The sequence below is a fragment of the Brassica napus genome, chromosome C9, assembly GCF_020379485.1.
Source record: "Brassica napus cultivar Da-Ae chromosome C9, Da-Ae, whole genome shotgun sequence".
NCBI classification, from domain to species: Eukaryota; Viridiplantae; Streptophyta; class Magnoliopsida; order Brassicales; family Brassicaceae; genus Brassica; species Brassica napus.
This window is the reverse complement of record NC_063452.1, coordinates 7,234,030-7,252,784: the sequence shown is the minus strand read 5'-3', so window position 1 is coordinate 7,252,784 and position 18,755 is coordinate 7,234,030. Positions and strand designations below refer to the sequence as shown.

At 40.0% G+C, this 18,755-nt stretch overlaps 4 protein-coding genes, 1 long non-coding RNA gene and 1 pseudogene across 16 annotated transcripts; 2 read left to right on the top strand and 4 right to left on the bottom strand.

The window, feature by feature from the left end:
• Positions 1–1,185: 1,185 nt before the first annotated feature.
• LOC106392246 (3-dehydroquinate synthase, chloroplastic) lies at positions 1,186–3,352 on the bottom strand. Its single transcript, XM_022710113.2, has 8 exons — positions 2,946–3,352; positions 2,704–2,854; positions 2,453–2,620; positions 2,147–2,373; positions 1,940–2,063; positions 1,799–1,861; positions 1,582–1,725; positions 1,186–1,490 (listed from the first exon to the last, which is right to left on the bottom strand). Exons 1-8 carry the CDS (start codon positions 3,257–3,259, stop codon positions 1,359–1,361), a joined length of 1,323 nt encoding a protein of 440 aa, XP_022565834.1. The 5' UTR covers positions 3,260–3,352; the 3' UTR covers positions 1,186–1,358.
• Positions 3,353–3,578: 226 nt separating this feature from the next.
• On the top strand, positions 3,579–6,373 carry LOC106392247 (cell cycle checkpoint protein RAD17). Of its 3 annotated transcripts, none has more exons than XM_013833054.3 (10): positions 3,579–3,904; positions 3,995–4,058; positions 4,155–4,234; positions 4,311–4,358; positions 4,442–4,601; positions 4,684–5,295; positions 5,367–5,492; positions 5,580–5,781; positions 5,875–5,935; positions 6,038–6,373. In XM_013833054.3, the coding sequence occupies exons 1-10, from the start codon at positions 3,728–3,730 to the stop codon at positions 6,230–6,232; spliced, it is 1,725 nt and encodes a 574-aa protein (XP_013688508.1). In that variant the 5' UTR covers positions 3,579–3,727; the 3' UTR covers positions 6,233–6,373. The 3 variants fall into 3 exon arrangements, with proteins under 3 accessions (XP_013688508.1, XP_013688509.1, XP_013688507.1); XM_013833055.3 differs by having other exon boundaries at positions 3,580–3,904; positions 5,586–5,781; positions 6,035–6,373; XM_013833053.3 differs by having other exon boundaries at positions 3,582–3,904; positions 6,035–6,373.
• A 365-nt stretch (positions 6,374–6,738) lies between these two features.
• Positions 6,739–7,953, bottom strand: LOC106394325 (annotated as a pseudogene).
• Positions 7,954–8,188: 235 nt separating this feature from the next.
• LOC106392249 lies at positions 8,189–12,907 on the top strand. Of its 10 annotated transcripts, none has more exons than XR_002661438.2 (10): positions 8,189–8,580; positions 8,690–8,759; positions 8,871–8,975; positions 9,065–11,066; positions 11,245–11,361; positions 11,546–11,614; positions 11,698–11,933; positions 12,031–12,298; positions 12,537–12,574; positions 12,689–12,907. It is a non-coding gene; the product is annotated as an uncharacterized LOC106392249 (long non-coding RNA). The 10 variants fall into 10 exon arrangements; XR_001278739.3 differs by having other exon boundaries at positions 8,190–8,580; positions 9,065–9,497; XR_007328467.1 differs by having other exon boundaries at positions 11,546–11,933.
• Positions 11,036–17,019, bottom strand: LOC106392248 (probable alpha-mannosidase At5g66150). Its single transcript, XM_013833057.3, has 23 exons — positions 16,303–17,019; positions 16,118–16,201; positions 15,921–16,009; positions 15,406–15,856; positions 15,115–15,228; positions 14,942–15,045; positions 14,769–14,862; positions 14,510–14,677; positions 14,363–14,440; positions 14,183–14,248; positions 14,050–14,106; positions 13,745–13,964; positions 13,540–13,676; positions 13,310–13,438; positions 12,979–13,050; positions 12,788–12,835; positions 12,579–12,701; positions 12,399–12,464; positions 12,191–12,303; positions 12,015–12,099; positions 11,691–11,948; positions 11,535–11,603; positions 11,036–11,455 (listed from the first exon to the last, which is right to left on the bottom strand). The coding sequence occupies exons 1-23, from the start codon at positions 16,507–16,509 to the stop codon at positions 11,201–11,203; spliced, it is 3,087 nt and encodes a 1,028-aa protein (XP_013688511.1). The 5' UTR covers positions 16,510–17,019; the 3' UTR covers positions 11,036–11,200.
• A 241-nt stretch (positions 17,020–17,260) lies between these two features.
• On the bottom strand, positions 17,261–18,748 carry LOC106392251 (ferredoxin--NADP reductase, leaf isozyme 1, chloroplastic). Its single transcript, XM_048767904.1, has 7 exons — positions 18,506–18,748; positions 18,342–18,420; positions 18,179–18,270; positions 18,015–18,092; positions 17,868–17,930; positions 17,551–17,785; positions 17,261–17,466 (listed from the first exon to the last, which is right to left on the bottom strand). Exons 1-7 carry the CDS (start codon positions 18,695–18,697, stop codon positions 17,399–17,401), a joined length of 807 nt encoding a protein of 268 aa, XP_048623861.1. The 5' UTR covers positions 18,698–18,748; the 3' UTR covers positions 17,261–17,398.
• Positions 18,749–18,755: the final 7 nt, after the last annotated feature.

Genomic DNA, 18,755 nt, shown 5'->3' with positions numbered 1-18,755 from the left:
GCGGCCCCTGCCTCTGTAATAACCATTGGAATCGCGAGTTTGTCGATGATACTGTTGTGGCTGTGCTTCTGTGTTTGCATACATCAGTTTGCTTTGATCATCTCGTGTGTCTTCCTCTACTTCCGCAATACGTTCTTCATAGGCTTTCATGCGTCCGATGATGTCCTCAAAACTAGTAGTCTTGAGGTCAAGTATTTGTTCTAAAGACGCAACTATATGAATGTACTTCTTCCTTGGCAAGCACTTAAGAAATTTCTTAACCATCTTGGACTCATCAATGTTTTCTCCAAGAGCGGTTGACTTGGATGAGATTTCTGAAAGTTTACCAACAAAATCTTCAATATTTTCACTTTCTTTCATCGTGAGTCTGTCGAATTCCGCCATCAATGTCTGTAGACGTGCTTCTCGAACTCTATCAGCTCCCATATGCCTTGTTTTAATAGCATCTCACACCTGTTTTGTTGTGCTTAGTTCTTCGACTTGTAATATTAGCGTTTCAGGTATGGATTGGAAGAGTAGAGATGTTGCCATATCATTCTTGTCACTGTCGACAGACTCATTCTCAATAACATCCCACACTTTATGGACCTTTAGTAACACCTTTATCCGAATTGCCCATAGGGTGTAGTTTGTTGAATTTAACATAGGACACTTGATCGAAAGACCTCCTTCTTTCGGTTTTGTAGCCACCATTGTTGTTGTAATATCTCCCATTCCTCGTGTCTCGTTTCTCTCTCGTATGTAGTGTGCTCGGATCGATTCCTAGAAGCTCTGATACCAATTATAGAACTTAAAGAACTCAAAGATCAATTAAGAATAACTCAATTCTTATTAGCTTAAGAAAATATCTCAAAACTTAAGCTCTCACAAAGATCTCTCTAAACTCACAAGTTATATCACAAGTTGACATCTCCTTATATAGATCTTAAGATTTCCTAATCTCATTAGTAAAACCATCCTTATCTAAAACATAACTTAAATAGGATAATGATAATTTGGTCTCTAAGTTATCTTTCAAGTTTATCTCAAACACCCCCACGTTTTTTCCTCTGTTTCTACTACTCTCATTAAGACTACTTGAGAAACAAGACCTGATTCTCGAGTGTGTTTTTTTTAAGAATGGACAGATAAAAAGTCATCTGGCTTTAACTCCTAAGGCATAATTCCAAACGCAAGTATCCAAAATTGATTTAAGAGTTTGGACGGGCTAGTTATATATATATTTTAGAAAGCTCATTATTGTCACATTCCACAAAGCTAGTTACAAGTTGGTTATACAACGGTACATATTCATATCTGGAAAAAAAAAAAAAAACCAAACAAAACAAAAATCCGAGGGAAGAAGAAGAAGAAAGACCTCAGGATTTGGAGAACGCACGTAGCGTAGCATCCAACGCCTCCCGATCATAATCTCCCGTGAAAACGCAGTTTCCCAGCGGACCTTTCAGGAGAATCAGCCTCAGCAGTCCATCTGCCACTTTCTTGTCAACCTGCATCACCACCAAAACATATTATTTCAATGGAAGAACTCTCTCTCTCTCAAACATATTCTCATTTTCAGGCCACAATCACAAAACTCACCGCCATTATGGACTTGAACATGCTCACGGTCATGCTCTCCGGCGGCGTTGTAGGCAATTTCGCTCGTTTCAAGATGTTGTTCACTCTCTCCACGATTGAGTCATCTATCCAGCCAAGACGATATGACATGTCCACTGCCATCACCTGAGAAATAACAAAACACAATGTGAGTTGGGGGGAGAGTTTTAGCAGAGGAAAGATAAAAAGATATAGATACCGTGCCAGCGGCAACAGCTTCTCCGTGGAGCCACTCTCCATACCCGAAGCCAGTTTCTATGGCCTGCATAAAGATAAATTGATATTGTCAAGGGTGGATCTTCTTGACCTGATAAGAGGGTTATATTCAAAAGCTACTTACATGGCCAAAGGTATGACCCAAATTAAGGGTAGCTCGCAAGCCGCTTTCTTTCTCATCCTGTGACACAACATCCGCCTTGTTCTCACATGATCGCTTTATCGCATAAGCTAATGCAGCCGGATCCCTAGCGATATCAAAATAATGATCACACCAGCATTTAGATGAATCTATCTCTAACAGTTTTGTTTTGTTGAAATAATAAATCACCTAGCAAGGAGAGCCTCAATGTTCTTCTCCTGCCACTCAAAGAAGTCAGCATCCCTGATAAGTCCATACTTGATCACTTCCGCTAAACCCGAAGCCATCTCCCTGTCCGGCAGCGTGTTCAACGTGTCGGTGTCAACTAGCACACACTGCGGCTGGTAAAACGCGCCAATCAAATTCTTTCCAAGACGATGGTTTATGCCTGTTTTGCCACCAACAGAAGAATCAACCTGCAAAAAGGGTAATTAATTTCTGAGATTTAGAAAAAAAGAGATCGATCACTCAAGTGAAACATGGCAAAGTACCTACCTGTGCCATGACAGTGGTGGGGATCTGGATGAAGTTAACACCACGGAGGTAAGAAGCAGCAGCATAGCCACACATATCGCCAATAACACCGCCACCAAGAGCAACAAAAGTAGATCGTCTATCTAGGCGAGACTCAATGGCCTTGTCGAAGACTTTCATGAGAGTATCCTTGAACAAAAAAAAAAAGAATGTCTCTCAGTAAACCATATGTAGATCTCCAAAAAAAAAAAAAGATAAAGAAACAAACAAACCATGTCTTTGTATTTCTCTCCATCAGGGAGAATAACAGACTCCACAGTCACGTTGGGGTTCCCTATAGTCAAAGCATGTACAGTCTTGTCCAGGTATAGAGGAGCAACTCGTTCGTTAGTCACCACCAGCACTTTCTTCCCGTGAACATGCCTAATTCAATTCAATTCAACAATATGAACAAGACCATATTGGCTCACTATTCATTATTCAACAAGTTACTAATATTAAAAGAGGGGAGCACCTTTGAAGGAGATGTGATTGATCGAGCAAGCCGGCGCCGATGTAGATGGGATAGCTCCGGCTACCTAAATCAACCTCGACTATAGTGGGAGGAGTGGCCATGGCGTTAGCGGGTTCGTTAACAAGCTGGCTGGGACCGGCTCGAACACGCGACCTGGAGATGGAGATAGCGGTGGAAGATAAAGAGGACGATGACTTTGGGAAGGAAATGGTTGGTGGGGGAATCAAGCCGCGGGTTTGAGCTTCAAGGGAGTGGGGGGTCTTCGGGGAGGCGACGGTGGATGAGATTGATAGCGAGACGGCGTTCGCAGCCATCGGATCGAATTTAGAATTTGGGGTTGGTGAAGACAAAGACTGAGGAAAGGAGGAACCTACAATTTTACCTTATTACATACATCGTGGTTTGGTTTGGTGAAGAAAGCCTGCGTGGGTGGGGGTAGGTGGGATGAATCTCCCACCACACAGCCTACGCTACACCTCTAGTTACAACCGTCCGATCTGCAAATCAAAATTTGAATCGGCCAAGGTGAAATATTTGATATACGGACGGTCCCGATGAAGACACGTCACCTAAAGGAAAAGAACGGTGTCGTTTTAGTCGACCCGCGAAAACACCAGCGGGTGGGGTTTTAGTAGTGTACTGCGAAATTCAATTAAAGAAAAAAAAAGAAATCGAGCAAGGGGGAACGATACGATACACCGGGGGATGCTATAGCTTCTCCGAAAAGGTTCTTCGAGACTCTAATCAAGCTCCGTTCGGTAAACCGTAGGCGATTGGGAGGTATGGGGAGAGGAAATCAGATGGTTGAATTATCGTCGGAAGAAGAAGAAGAAGAAGAATCGTATAAGTTAAGGTCGTCGCGGTCTAGTGCCAAGTCGAAATCGAGGTCCTCGGGTGGTGGTTGCAGAACGAATCCTAGAGCCTCCAAGAAAGCTCGACTCTCGAGTCACGTAGACAAGGCACCATTCCTCTCTCTTTTTTTTGGCGTATTATTTATTATTATTCTTAGCTTATGTTTAGGCTCTGAGTTTGGTTCCTGTTTGTTGCAGATCAGATTATCGTTCGAAGATTTCGACGAAGCTTTGAGCGGCTTCAAGGCATCATCTCCTCCTAGTACGCCACGCACGACTTTCAGTTTCTAAATGCTCTTTTTTAGCCTAGTCGTGCTTTTTTGAGATATTCATCATTTTTATTTGGTCTCTTGTTTAGGCTTCAAGAAGAAGGCTGGTTTGTGGGTTGACAAATACAAGCCTCGCACCTTGGAAGAGCTTTCTGTTCACAACAAGAAGGCAATTTTTTTTTTGTTCCCCCCTCTTTTTTCTTTTTTAGCTATAATACTATGCTAATTCCTGATATTATCTTCAGGTTGAACAAGTTAAACTTTGGTTCGAGGAATGTTTTGATTGCTCCAAGGTAAATCTTTTTGGTTTTACCTTTTCCATTGCTTTTTTTTTTTCTCTTTATGATTGTAGTATTCACTTTTTCTTTATCTGCAGGATGGTGTTAGGAATAATGTTCTACTACTCACCGGTCAAGCTGGCGTCGGCAAATCTGCTACCATCCATTTGCTTGCCTCTATCCTTGGCGTCACTGTGTATGAGTGGAGCGCTCCTATTCCTACTCTCTGGCAAGAACATGTTCATAACTCAACTTCTGGTATTCACACCATTTCTATTTTGTTATGTAGTACTCAGTCAGTTACAGATCCAATGATTTATCTTCCGTTTAATTCTCCTAGGACTGAAGTACTCTTCGAAGCTGGATGAGTTTGAAAACTTCGTTGACACTAGTAGAAAATACGGAGTGATTTCTGGGGGAACGAAACCGCCGCGCCTCGTTCTTTTGATTGATGACCTTCCTCTAGCCAATGGGAGGCATGCTTTTGAGAGGCTTCAAAACTGCTTAACGCTCTTGGTGAAATCTACGCAGATTCCGACAGTGGTATTGATCACGGACTATGTCAAAGCAGACTCTTCTGACCAGACTGCTCGAACTATGGAGGACCTTCAGTCATCTATTGAACGAGCAGGGGCTTTAAAGGTGGCTTTTAATCCCATTACGAAGAACTCAATTAAGAAGACACTTCAGAGGATAAGCAGAGAAGAGCATTGTAAGGTAACGACTGCGGAGGTTGATCAGATGGCGAGTGCCAGTGGAGGAGACATCAGACACGCTATTACGTCTTTGCAACTCTTCTCTGTTAAGCCACAACTCAATCATACAATGCACAGTGGTTTGGATAGTGGAATATCTTCCTGTTTCGGTAGAGATGAGACCCTTTCGTTGTTTCACGCCCTGGGAAAATTTCTCCACAACAAAAGAGAGGCTACTGATAATGTTATTATATCAGGTAGGAAGTTACGAGAATGCACAATTTAGAGCTCAGGATAATTATCGTCTAAGCTAATGTTTGTGTGTCAGATTGCAGTGACTATCTTGTGCATAACGAGTTTGCAAGGTTACCACTGAAGATGGATGCGCCAGAGATGGTTCTTAGCCAAGCTCATGGACAGGCAGGCCGGGTTGTGGATTTTCTTCATGAAAATGGTATTCTTTACTTAACATATGCACCATTTTCCTCCTTCATATAGAGACACAAGAGAGCTTACTATGAACTCATTAACGTTTATGAAGTGTTAGATTTCGTGAGTGACGGAGCCATAGAAGATGCCTGGTGCGTGTCTTCGTATTTAGCGGATGCTGATCTCCTTCTCGCAGCTTTAAGAGGAAAAATGAGTGTACATAACAACAAAACAGAGGACGTTCTACAATCAGTCGGCGCCTCGGTGGCTGTTCGTGGCGTGTTGTATGGAAACAAGCAGCCATGGTCATCCAGGTTTCTTATGACAAATTGATGCCAGTTGATTGTTTCATTTTTTTCTGTGTTAGATATTTGTAATATCGGTTGGTCTGTATCGTGGGTATGCAGATGGCACGTGATTCGCAAGCCAAAACTCTGGCAAGTGGAGCAATCCTCAATACAAACCAAGGTCAATGCCTTTTTCCTTTTTCCAGTGAAAAAAAAAAAAATCTAATTATACGTGTTCGAACTTTCTCTATAAGCTTACATAGTTTATGTCTGAATGTAGAAGAATCTGAGAGAGCAGAGGAACATAGGATATGAGGGGTCAAGAATGGCAGATATGTCGGTGACGGCTACAGAGTACAGCCCTGCGCTGAAATGGCTAAGCTACAGGGCGTCTGCAGATGTGTTTTCAGAAATGGAGGAAGAGACGGATGAGGATAAGAGTGAAGTTTCTGAAGATGATGAAATACAAGACTGGTGACATTTACCATATCAAGGAAATTGTTCTCTGCTTACTTCTAAATAGGAAATTAACAGCAAAGTCTATCCTTGGTTTGATCAAGTTGTAGCGAATCCTAAAATTTCTTTTAGTTGTTTTAGAGCATTTTCATAGTTAACAAAAGAGAAGTCTAGTCCCTTCACTAACTTAAAAGTTGGATTGAAGCAGAAAAGATTGAGAAACAGTAAGATGCGACTAAGGTATGTCTCAAAACATTCAAATCCTCCCTAATAAACTGCTAGTCCTTTTTTCCTACTGGTTTACAAACATAATTAAACACTAACACAACATTTTCTGCAGTATTGGTCTTGGTTTTCGAAAATGTGTGGATTTCCGATTTAAAATAGTTTTAAACCAAATTGGAGTAGTTTAAATTTAAATGGTATAAATCGGATTTTATGAAAATTGATTGGTTATCGCCTAAAACAAATTTTTAGAACCATGTTTAAACCAAATGGAGTAATCGATATTTAAACGTGTAGCAAACATTGACAAAATTTATAATGCATTAGAAGGCAATCAACTAATATACTAATAGGTCACAAGAGGGGTCGTTGTTAAGCCCATGAATTACATACACACCTCATGGAAAAGCTGGTCTAAGTGAGTCACATATTTCTCCTCAAGTCATAAAACCGCTGCTCTAATTGCGTCACCTCCCAACAAATAATCAGAGTTGGTTTGGTCATGGTACTGGAGGCAAGCTCAAGGACAAACAAACCAACAAATGAAAGACAATTATCAACGTCGAGATAACTATCGAAAAGCAAGAAATAGCTGCTGAATGTTGTGTAACAGAGGTCCTTTTGAGGGCCTTTCTTGGCTGCTTCAGCAGCTGCCTTTTCTGCTTCGATCTCGGCCACAATAGCATCAATTTCAGCTTCTTCCTGCTTTCCTCCCGTGTCATCACAGCTACCTCAATGTTCTTTCCTCCGCTCTCAACAACCTGCCGATGATATCAGGTCAAACAATTCAGTGACATATATAAACCAAAACATCAACAATTTGTTATAAGCAGAGGGAACCTCAAGCAGAGCACGGATAGCGAGTTTAACAGTCTCTTGGCCAGAGGTTTCTTTGTAGTTCTTCTCAAGAAATTCCCTAATAGAGTTGGAGTTTCTCCCGGTAGAATTAGCTTTCCAAGCAGAGAAAGTTCCAGATGGATCAGTCTGATAGAGCGAAGGGACACGAGAGTAAGGGTCAAAGCCGACGATAAGAGTAGAAAGACCAAAGGGTCTAACACCACCGCTTTGGGTATACTTCTGTTGAAGGCCGGCAATGTAGCGGGTGTCAATCCTCGCCTTGTTAATCAACACACGTGCATCTGCCTTTAGCCCAGCGCACGCCAAGGCAACGTGGTTGTCAAGGCTCACAATTTTTTCTGGCTGACCTGTCAAAAAGAAGCAAAGGGTAATCCTCAATTAACAAGTTAAGCATAGCATTCGTATAAGCAGCTCATATAATTATACATACTAGTAACTACATCGTAAACCAAGCAATCGAATCCTGAAGCTTGGGTGTAGATTTCTTCTCCACGGCGAGGACGACGGTATCGGTGCCGCGGACACCGACGGCGGCGTTGCCCTTGCGGACGGCTTCAAGGGCGTACTCGACTTGAAAGAGGTGGCCGTCGGGGGGAGAAGACTGTAATTGCTCGATCGTATCTAGCCATCTCTCTCGCCTTCTCCCGATACTTTGCTTTCGTTTTCACTTTTCACTGAAAAATCAAAGCCAGAAGCCGGAGAAAAAAAAAAAGCCTAGAATGGGCACAAAATGAGCTTCAACAGCCCAAATCTATAGGCCCGTTTAAGAGTAGAACGATGAAGTTCCCGCGCGTTCCGAGACACTCTCTTTTACCCTTTTTTCTTTTTTTTTTTAAGAATTTTAAATTTTATTAACCTTTGTACAATACAACCTAAGAGCAGGTCTATTAGAATCTTTTAAAGGGGTTTTAAAAAAAAATCAAAAAAAATAAATGAAAAAATAGAAAAACCAAAGAACCGGTGCTAAACAAAGAGATTTTGGAACCACTGAAAACCCCATACGTGCCCTCTTGGTATTGGTCGTCTCTCTCTACCTCGATGTTTTTTTTTCTTTTTTGTTTTTTTTTTCTTTTTGGTCTCTGAGAAATCTCGTCGTTGCTCTCCTTCTCCAAATCCTTACATGAAATCACCTTGAAGGTTCGAATTCTTTGAGTTTTTGTATTGGTTTAAAGCTTGTGAATCTCGTTGGAATTGAAATTTCGTTTTGGTGATGAGATTTGAGAATGAGATTTGAGATTAGCTTTGATGATGAGAACTAAATCACATCTCCGACATGGCGATCTTCAGGTATTTCTCCGATTAGGGTCACTTCGAGAGAGAGAGAGAGAGAGAGTCTTGTTGAACAGAAGATAAGAACTCAGAAAAAATGTAACTTTTTTTGTTTGAACACATATAGGAAGTCCGTTGAAGGCTGCTGTTTTGATTAACTAGGACCCGACAGCACCTTCTCGTCTCTTATCAACAATGTAAGCTTCTTATTTACAGGATTTGGTGTTTGCAGTAAAAGATTGGTGCTTTTGGATTTCGATATCAGATGCTTCTAACTTCATGATTTTTCATTGTGTTGTTTGCAAAAGGGAGACAATGGAGGAAACAATGGCGGCTAGGTACTGGTGCCTTTGCTTCCTGAGGATGCCACACCTCCTTCAATGCCTCCTTCCACCAAATCATTGCTATGCGTGGTTAGAATCTTTTTTCACAATGATTGGTTTCAATTTCTCAATTTGAAGTGGTTTCATAATTGAACATATGATCTCTCTATCTCTTATAGGTCTCAGTATCTGGATGAATCAGAGAGAGATCTGATGAACGACTCTTTTTTCCATCACTTAAGCAGAAAGAGGAGCAGCACTCAAGAGAGACTTGGCTGGTGAAACCAAAGCAACACGCCTCCGTTCTCCACTTTAGAGTACTTCTTGTACACAGCACGTAGCCTGCTCTCTCCACACCTAGAGTGATGTAAAGCTAGGAGCTTTGAGCATTCCCTATTAACACACAACAAAGAACAAAACTTATCAGTTTTTGCAATTAAGAAACAAGAACAGAAACAGATATTTGCAAGTCTTCTCTGTTCTTACATAATCTCAGACTCTGCATATCCTATGTGAAACTTCAAGGTCTCCGTCCAAGCTGGTGACTTGTTCAGTGAGCATCTCGCTGTGTAGACAGCTGAAGCAGCAAGCATGGAGGGACAGAACTTCAAGGTAATGTTCTTCTTTGCATTAGTTGGCAATATGACTTATGTAGGAAGGTAAAGATCGATTATCTTTACTTGTTTTGTGTCTAAAGATTCTTTAGTAGTTTTCTTGAGATTTTTCTATGAAATCCAATAATTTCAACTTCTAAATTTTTTTTTAAAAAAATTTAAGAACTTCAAAAGGGTTCTGACATTGGACCTTCACAAATTTAATTACATTACAAGGGGTTCTAAACTTCACAAATTACAAAATTTATAATTAAACTAATTATTAGAACCCATTATGGGTTCTAACAAATGGAGATGGTCTAAGACCATGATTAACCCGAGGTTCTTAAGATGAAGTTCTTAGCGGAAGTTAAGAAACAGTTTCTTAACTTCCGCTAAGAACCTCGTCTTAAGAACCCCAGGTTAATCATGCTCTAATGTTACTTTGTGTAGACAAGTAATCCTATAGAAACCTCATGAAGAGAAAATGAAAAAATCATCTACTCTCAAACCATATCTCCATGACTTTTTCATGTCTACTTCCAGCTTGCTTTCTCAACGAAAAGATCCTATTTTTGATCATTTTATCCAAAATGCTAAGAAGACGAGCAGGGGACTCATGGCCTTCTTCCACTCGGCGAGTGTTTCTCTCATGCTAAATATCATGGATTGTCGCTTGGAAACAGTAGCGAAAGAGAAAGGTTTTGGTACTATCATGTAGTCCAATCACCAATCTTTGCAACAGGAGAGACCATTGAACCAGCATACCTACACCTGCCAAATCCCTAATCGTTCCATTTTAGACTTCCTTAGAGAAGGAGTAGTCAAAAAATAAATGGTCTCTCGTCTCAGTAGCTGAGTTGCACAGCCAACAAGTAGAGACAGCTTGAGGGTTCCACCTTAGAATCCTATTCCCAGTCGATATTCTGCTGTGAGCGGCTAACCACGTAAAAAAAAAAAAATTTAGGAGTGACTTCTTTAAACCAGATCCTTTTGAACCATGGAGCACGAGGCGATTGCGTTCTGGTCAGGTTCCACGTTTGAGAGGACATGAAACCTTGTCGAAAAAACATCATTCTCCCTTTTCCAAAGAATAGTATCCTCCTGCTGTCCAAGTCCGAGAGGTTTGAGCCTCAAAATCTCTCTCTCTTTTATCAACCAAACCGTTGTTGACGATGATGAAATGATTCGATATTATTTTTATGACACCGGTTTCACCCAGCTCCCGATTAGAGATCCGGACCCAAAAGTTATAAAGCCTAAATTTGGCAACCTTCGGAACCCACGATAGATAAAGTCCATCTCGGACTCAGAAAGCCAAAGAAGTCAAGTTCGGAAAAGTCAACTGAAAACGTCCATAAATCAAATGTATTAGTCACCATCAAAACACATGGTCTACACCAGAAATCACGCCACCATATGATCCGCCTAAAAACTTAAAAGAAGAATGAGCCAAAGAAAAGGGACCCGAATCCTCGAGAGTAAAACTATATTCTCATTACATACAATTTCTACTATCATCAAGCACCCTTTGTCGTCTTCAATATCATCAGCAAACATTCACTAATTTCCATTGTTGTCATATATAGTTTAGCCTTTCTACTTTGATCTTGCTTGTTAATCAAATTTCTATTTTCTAAACTATTCCTGAGTGAATTTTAGGATTCATCAATGACAAGAAATAATTATTCGATATAAGAAAATAAGTTACAATGGGCGAAATCAAAATCCCAGAATAAACTTTCTTCTCCTTTGTTGTTTTGCAGGCTGCTTCTGCGAGAACTGGAGCAAGAAAGTACGAATCTCCATGGGAGAAAGCTCTACAACTAATGCGGAGCTGTCAATTGGTCCACCCTTTCGCGGATGAGATGAAGATTGAGATTGTTCGGCTTCACCTTCTACTTTCCACTTCATCTTCTCCTTCATCTTAGCCTTCTCTTGAGTCGCTACCAAACTCATTTCTTTCACTCCTTTGATCTATTCACCCCCAAAACAAATATACATTTTTTACAATTATTGGATTCATATAACTAAGATGAGAAAATGTTTTCCTTACTGTTTTTCCAGGAAACAACTTCTTCAGCTCAACTTTAGCGACTTTCGAGTACTCACTCTCTTCTCCGGCCTGAAAGTAAAGTAAACACCAGTTTGATCACTCAAGAGTCACTGATCATCATCATATTTATCCAAAAACAAAAGTCTAAAACTGTACCTCGTAGAGATGAGCGAGGCGGAGAAGAACGTTGCCGAGATCCAGCTCCTCAAGAGTGATGAGAGCAACGTTTGGAGGGAAGGCGTAGTGAGGATCCATTGCATTTCCTTTCACAGAATTGGAGCCTTTCCACTTCTCCTTGTTTTCGTGTGTGAATGCCATTACAAGAGGAGTGTATATTTCCTGGCCTGTCCCTCGTCTCCACCTCGCTCCTTCTCCTCCTACCGGATTTATGCTTACATAGTAATTCCCACGTACCTGCATGCATTTTCTCTTTTAAATACCTGCATGCATTTACACGAGAGCCTGCAAATTCATTCATACCGTTAATCCTGTGCAGGTACCATTGATACACACAGTTTCCTCAAGGCTCTCCTCCACTCCTCTAGAATCATCCATGCACGTACGCCTGTTTTCATTATTTCAGCCACAACCAACATTGTTTCTTGTTTTTTTTTTTTTTGATAGTTTAAATTCAAGGCTGTAATATGATTTGGAACCTGTGGAGCATCAATTCTAATTCACCGTCCTTGATACTACCACCCCCTGTAGCCCTATCAACCAACACCGACAACTCTACTTTCTTGTCTTTTGTGTACATTCCCAGAGTAAGCTGAATATTACTCACACAACACATGAATCCTTTTTTAATCATTTATTCAATATTTGTTTGATCTACTCCAAAAGTTTTCACATTAATAGTTTTACCGGATAGTAGTTTCCTGCTATTGGTTCGTTCACTTTGAGAGTCCAGTCTGTTCTGTCATCCCTCACCTGCAGCAGAGCGTACATTCTTTTCTAACATACAAAGTTCTTATACCATATTCAATTCTCTTATTGCCACAGGACAAACACAAGACTGCATTATATGAGAGATTATAGAGGTACCCGTTTCAGGAAGTCTCTTCCGTTAGAGTCAGTATAAAACGTCTTATCTGTACTCATATTTGCTACCATCCGTGTAATAACCTCTTTTCCTACGTAATCTTTACCAACAGGAATTGGACCAATCTGCTCAATTAAAATGAGAGCCTCAAGAAAGGGGATCTTCCTTCTTTCCAAATAATATGATTTGGAGTTAAAAGAGTAACACTCACAGTGTACTCAAACTCTGCATGCTCTTTGTCTTTGTACACTCTTATCACCTACATAACACGAGTATGTACCAACTAACGATTCTCATATATTTAACTGACATCAATTGCCAATTGCAACTACCAGTGGATGGCATTAGAATCATCAACACAACAAATTAAAGAAGCTAATGTTGAACATATAAATCACATACCTGTGAAACCCAAGGACTGAACTGCTGGTGCACCTCATCTACTAGAGGCCCTCTCACGATCTGCAACTCTGGCTGCGGAATACCAACAATGCCAACGAAAAGCATCGGTCATGGCCCAACAAGTATTTATATGGATCATATAATAATTTTTATCTGGTTTTACTTGTATTCAAGAGTAAAACCAGAGTGTAAAAGAAACTCTTATCCTACATATTATCAGTGTGTACAAGTACAAAGAAAACCTAGAATTTGTGATAGAAACTTAGCATCTCAATGCTCTTGGAGTATAGAGTCTACATATATGTATAGGAGTACTGATTCATAGACTCACTTTCGAAGAAACAGAATATGCCAAGGAAGCATTAGGTCGGAAAATATATGCACCGGAAACTTGGGAATTTTTTGAGTCCCCCACATTTGAAGCATACCAGAGATAGTTCTGGTCCACCAGTATTTTAGCCTGAAACATATTTTTATCAGAAACGATTGTGTTTTGAATCATTTTTGTCACCATAGTTCCAAGATTTTTCAGTGTGCAAGAGAGTAAACGAGAAAAATTACTCCTGTTCTGGAGTTGTGCATCTGTTTGAGAAGACCAGAGTCTGGAGAAAACACCAGCTTTAGATTTCCTGGACCAATTTCAGTTATACCCTTCATTGGACTAAACGTCCCTGGAGAGTGTTTGTTTTTGTCGCTTCCTAAAAGAGAAGTCATGAGTTAAAAGCACATCTTGTGTGTAACTTTCAATAGAATATGTAAGGTTTACCTTCCCCGGTTGCTTTAGATATGAAGAATGTGTTCCAACCAAGTGGCGGCACTGTTGCTTTAAACACAAGCCAATACTTTGGAATCTGCTGTGAAGATACTCCCAAATAAGCTTTCGAATAGTTACTTCTCAAGTTGCTCGTGACATTATCCATGGGAATGTATTGAGCATCAAGGGTGTTTCCTGATGAATCTTCCACGTTTAAACCTGCATCATTGACCTAGTAAAACAGAGAAATTGTAAAAGTCTTCATTATTGACGTCAAAGAAGCAAATAAACTAGATATAAAAGGCATGAAATCTAACCGGTATCCTAATGAATTCTGTACGATTCCATGCAAGGGAGTTATAGGCCACAAGAATCTGAATTAAGATCAAGCACTGAGTCAGTTGAAGCCTAAGCTGAGACCTGAGAGTTATATAATGACTATGGAACTACCAAGCTCTTCTGGCCTGAAATGGTTTCTTCCGTCACTGGGCAATAGCTCATATTCATCGACGAGCACTGCTCATTTAATTCCATGACAGGGTAATAAAAACAACTCATTATTTATCCTACATTATCATGAAATGGATTTTTTTACGAAAACCAAAATGAGTTTTAAGGATCTTTATTAACCTGGGTTAATGATATGTCAGGCTTTGTACGTGCCTTGTTCATTAAGTGTGCCAGCGCAGAATTCACCACTGCTTCTGCCTAGGGAATATTCATACGATGAAATCAGCTAACCTTAGCAAAGAGTTTTGAATAGTAAGGTTTTGTTACCTCAGAAGCACCATGTGCTAGTCTTTTGGCATAATCATTTGTCACATGCTGCTTGGCAGTTCCAGTGACACCATCATGGTGCTGCGCTATTGCTAAAGAATCCCCAAGTCTACAAGTGTTTGGACCTCCAGATTTCTTTCCCACCAGAAACTCAAGTTGCCTTGCAGCCTGGTTTGGAGAAAGAATAAAAAAATAAAGCACATTCTCTATGTTGGTGTGTCTGAATTTGACAAAGAAACCATAGAGACTATTTGGATACCAAGTAGTATCCGCTAAGAGAGCGAACATATCGTTTTAAAGCAGGGCGGCTGGTGAAGTAGCCAGTCCAGTAGGCGCTATCCCGATCTGCATATCTACAATGAACACATGGGTTTAGAAAGTGAAGCTCAACAAGGTTGACAGAGGAATGTTGTGAATTTTTAAACCACTCACGGGAAAAAGTCATGTGTCTTGAGAGGCCAAGTGATGTTCTTGGCAGCATTCTTGGCATCAACATAAAGAGATGGTGTGGAGTACACTGCGTTCACACGGCCATCCTGTGAAAGTAAAGTTGAATGTGAGGAATGGGAGGGAGAGAAGAAGTGAGATTGAGAAAAGGAAGAAACCTTGTTAACATAATGAATCAATCTGTCCATCTGTCTGAACCAAGACTCGGCGAACTGGTACTGAAAATCATCACCCATTGTCCACATCACATGGTTACCTCGAGTCACATTGGCCTGTCCATATATATAGATTCCCATCAAATAGTTGACTACCAAGCCAAGAAAGATTCGATATTTTGTTTTTTTTTGAATTAACCAGTGGTAGCCAACGGGGTGAATCCGTATTGGGGTTATTCCTCAAGGCCCATTGGTTGAAAAATTCGATATTAGGGGGATCAAAATTTAACATACATAAAAGAGGGAAGCATTGACGAAGTTATCAACGGCCTCCTTGACGTTGAAGGCATCCAAAAGAGGGTCATCCTGGAGGGGAGCGTAATCATCGGTGATTTCATAGTGAAACCCACTGGGCGGGGTGTAATGAACTGGAAATGTATTGGTGAATATCTGAGAAGACGAAGCAAAAGTTTCGGATCCTCTCCAGACGAATTCTAGGGATTTCTCGTCCTTGCGCTTCTCTCTGTCTTGGTAATCGATTCTAGCGAAATGGAGAGAATCAAACCCTAGCTCTGCTCCCATGAGGTAAGCTTGTACGGAGGAATGACCGAAAGGATCTATTTGCCAAGCAGCACGAGGAGTGATATTGAATGTCTGCATTATAAACCGATGCCCTAACGTCATCTGGTCTATCATATCTATGTAATGGCACGTTGCTTCGTCGTTCATACTCCATCCTCCGTTTCTGCACCCACCCACACATTATCATTCTGTGAAATCAAAATTGATCAATTGTAATAAACACTTACACAAACTCAAGTTGTCCGGAGTTCACAAGCTTCTTCACGTGTTCGTGTGTCTCGGGGTTTTGTTCTCCCCACCAACGCGTAAAGAATGCCTTTTTTCATATATATATATAACATATGGTTTATGAATTGTGATCAAAAACATTAATTGGTGGTTAATTTAATTTAATTAAAAGCAGCATAATGGCATATGTTTTCACCATTTCCGCAAACACAAACTTTCGATTGGGATCGCGACGCAGCGAGTCCATCACCGAGTCCATCACGTTTCTCACGCATGCTTTCTGATGAAAATTAATCACATATTGAGTATACATATAGACAGTCTCTACCTACGACTACGTGTGTGACATAAGGTTCTTCTCTCTAATTAATATATATATACCTGGATACTGTTGTTTGATCCGATAAAGTACTGATCAACGGTTTTCAACCACCCGACATCGTCATGAGAATGCGGGACAAGATGGACGTTGAGTTTGTCAGGCACTACTCTAGCTTCGGTGCCGTACTTAACGTAGACGCCATTAACGCTCTCAAGAGAAAGCCAGCTGGTAACACAGATCAACACAGACAAACCGGGTATCACCATCGACCTTCAGATGTTTCCTTGTTTCTTTCTTTCTTTCTTTCTTTCTTTTACAGACTTGTGTTATATATATATAACAAATGGAGAGAAAAAGGTGGGTCGTAAAGACCAATTTCTATCGTTGGTTTTGCTCAGATCCAGACCACTCTCACTAACTGTTTCTCTATGATAAATTTAATTGTGACTAGATTATCATTTCACCACAAAAACACTGTAATATTCCTTAATTAGCTTCTATAATAAGTTAATAATCCTACATGAAACCTTTTTTAATAATTATTTTACATTATCACACAAAATAGACTTTTCACACCCTGATTTGTATAAATAAAAATTGATGTTTTTGTAGCTATTAATATTAAAATTTTAGATGCACATTTTTAGATATAAATCAACTATTTATTGATTTATATCTAAAAATATTAATGTAATGTAAACATGTTAAATGCAACCTATACATTTTATTAAGTAAAAAATTTTAAAATTTTCTTCTTAAAACTATAATTTTGCTTTGTTAATATTTTTAATGCTTTTGAAATGTGTGTTGTGAAATGTTTATGATATTAATTTCAATCTTTTTAAAATTGTTTTTATGCAAAATCTCTGAACCTGAGCTTGTGAAATGGATCACAAGACTTATGTAATCAGCCCATCTTCTTCTTTTCAACTGCTGCTGTGTTTCAAGGTTTGGAGCGAGGTATTGAACATGCAAACACATTCGAAACATGAAATGAATAGAAAGTAAAAAGAGTAATTTTGGTGGTAATGATGCTCTTTAGATTGTTGATGGAAAATTCTCAAATGCAGAAGAAAGATGAAGAATTGACAATGGCATCAGCTCCTTTATCTACATAATATTTAATAATAATAAACCCCTCACAAGCTTCTTTCCTTAGTAGACTTCCACATTCCACTGCTCACTCTTCTTCAATTGCTTCTTGTACTCCAACCAATCGATCCCTGTTCAAATCCCTGAGTTTATTAAGACCATTTGCAACAGAGACTTGCTTGGTTCCCAAAAAAATGAAATGTGCCGTTACTTACCATCTTTAGCAGCAAGTGAGACCATGATCTCATCGATGCCCTTCTCCATACCCTTGAGACCACACATGTAAACAAAGGTGTTGTCTTTCTTCAGCAACTCCCACAGCTCTTCTGCGTACTCTGCCATTCTCGTCTGTATGTACATTTTCTCTCCCTTGTCGTTCGTCTGCTCCCTGCTCACCGCAAAGTCCAGCCTGAAGTTTTCAGGGTTCTTCTCCTTCATCTTCTCAAACTCCTGTCAATTATTTATCCACACAGGTCAACCCAGCTCTTCCTACAAGACAAGATTAGTAAAAGTTTGCTGTGACTAGAATTACCTCCTTGTAGAGCAGTGAGCTGCTTGTTGGTACACCCAAGAAGAGCCATGCCAAACCGTTGAACTACATATAAATAGCCAGACAATGTCAAATGGTGAGTGAGTTAGACTATAATTAGTGTGTCAGAGAGTCTGCTCTTTGTCTCACCTTGTAGTCTTCGTGCTCCTCAAAGAACATTTTCCACAAAAATGATCTGAATGGAGCTATTCCAGTTCCTGTTCCAAGCTAAGCAAACGGGAAACAAACAAAGTAATAATCACTAGGAATGTTGATTATGTTACTTGAGGCCATTTATATTATTATGACAATACCATGATGATGGTGGCATTAGGATCTTTTGGCATAAGCATTTCCTTTCCAACAGGTCCAGTGATCTTTGCCTCATCACCTGGCTTCAAGTCACCTGTAAGAAAAAACAGTAAGAAGAGTTTGAAACCGTAATCAAAACCCATTAATTGTAATTCTTGGTCTTACACAAGAAGTTGGAGCAGACTCCCTTAACAATCTCTCCGCTTTCGTTAGTGTAAACTAACCTCTTGACACAGAGAGAAACCTGCATAACAAAGACCATTGCAGATCATAAGAGAGAAGATCAAGTCTTCATTGTTTACTTGTCAGAGGGGGAGGGGAAAGCTCACGGTTTTGGAGTCTCCAAAGTCACCAATGGCACTGCTGGCGATAGAGTATAACCTCAGCTTGTGTGGCTTCCCGTTCTTGTCAATTCCTTCTGGAATTATTCCTATCGATTGCCCTTCTCTGTAAGGAACCTCACCTACTCCATTCATATTGTTTAATAAAATCCAAAATCCATACGTTAATTCGTACACCATGCAATGCAATGCACTTGAGAAAAATAAAATAAAATAAAAAAACTTCCCAACAATCAAA

What these genes read in the sequence shown, in the direction of transcription:
- LOC106392246 (XM_022710113.2), bottom strand. Translation starts at nt 3,259, where the DNA reads ATGGCTGCGAACGCCGTCTCGCTATCAATCTCATCCACCGTCGCCTCC. An exon ending in GAGAGAAATACAAAGACATG is followed by an intron (nt 2,621 to 2,703) that starts GTTTGTTTGTTT and finishes TTTTTGTTCAAG; the next exon opens with GATACTCTCATGAAAGTCTT. An exon ending in TGGGTCATACCTTTGGCCAT is followed by an intron (nt 1,862 to 1,939) that starts GTAAGTAGCTTT and finishes ATCTTTATGCAG; the next exon opens with GCCATAGAAACTGGCTTCGG.
- LOC106392251 (XM_048767904.1), bottom strand. Translation starts at nt 18,697, where the DNA reads ATGGTGTACGAATTAACGTATGGATTTTGGATTTTATTAAACAATATG. An exon ending in ACTTTGGAGACTCCAAAACC is followed by an intron (nt 18,421 to 18,505) that starts GTGAGCTTTCCC and finishes TTTGTTATGCAG; the next exon opens with GTTTCTCTCTGTGTCAAGAG. An exon ending in AGGAGCACGAAGACTACAAG is followed by an intron (nt 17,931 to 18,014) that starts GTGAGACAAAGA and finishes ATTTATATGTAG; the next exon opens with TTCAACGGTTTGGCATGGCT.
- LOC106392247 (XM_013833053.3), top strand. Translation starts at nt 3,728, where the DNA reads ATGGGGAGAGGAAATCAGATGGTTGAATTATCGTCGGAAGAAGAAGAA. An exon ending in GGATTTTCTTCATGAAAATG is followed by an intron (nt 5,493 to 5,579) that starts GTATTCTTTACT and finishes ACGTTTATGAAG; the next exon opens with TGTTAGATTTCGTGAGTGAC. An exon ending in AAGCAGCCATGGTCATCCAG is followed by an intron (nt 5,782 to 5,874) that starts GTTTCTTATGAC and finishes GTGGGTATGCAG; the next exon opens with ATGGCACGTGATTCGCAAGC.
- LOC106392248 (XM_013833057.3), bottom strand. Translation starts at nt 16,509, where the DNA reads ATGGTGATACCCGGTTTGTCTGTGTTGATCTGTGTTACCAGCTGGCTT. An exon ending in TTTCAGGCCAGAAGAGCTTG is followed by an intron (nt 14,107 to 14,182) that starts GTAGTTCCATAG and finishes ATCTTAATTCAG; the next exon opens with ATTCTTGTGGCCTATAACTC. An exon ending in ATGCAGAGTTTGAGTACACT is followed by an intron (nt 12,702 to 12,787) that starts GTGAGTGTTACT and finishes TTAATTGAGCAG; the next exon opens with ATTGGTCCAATTCCTGTTGG.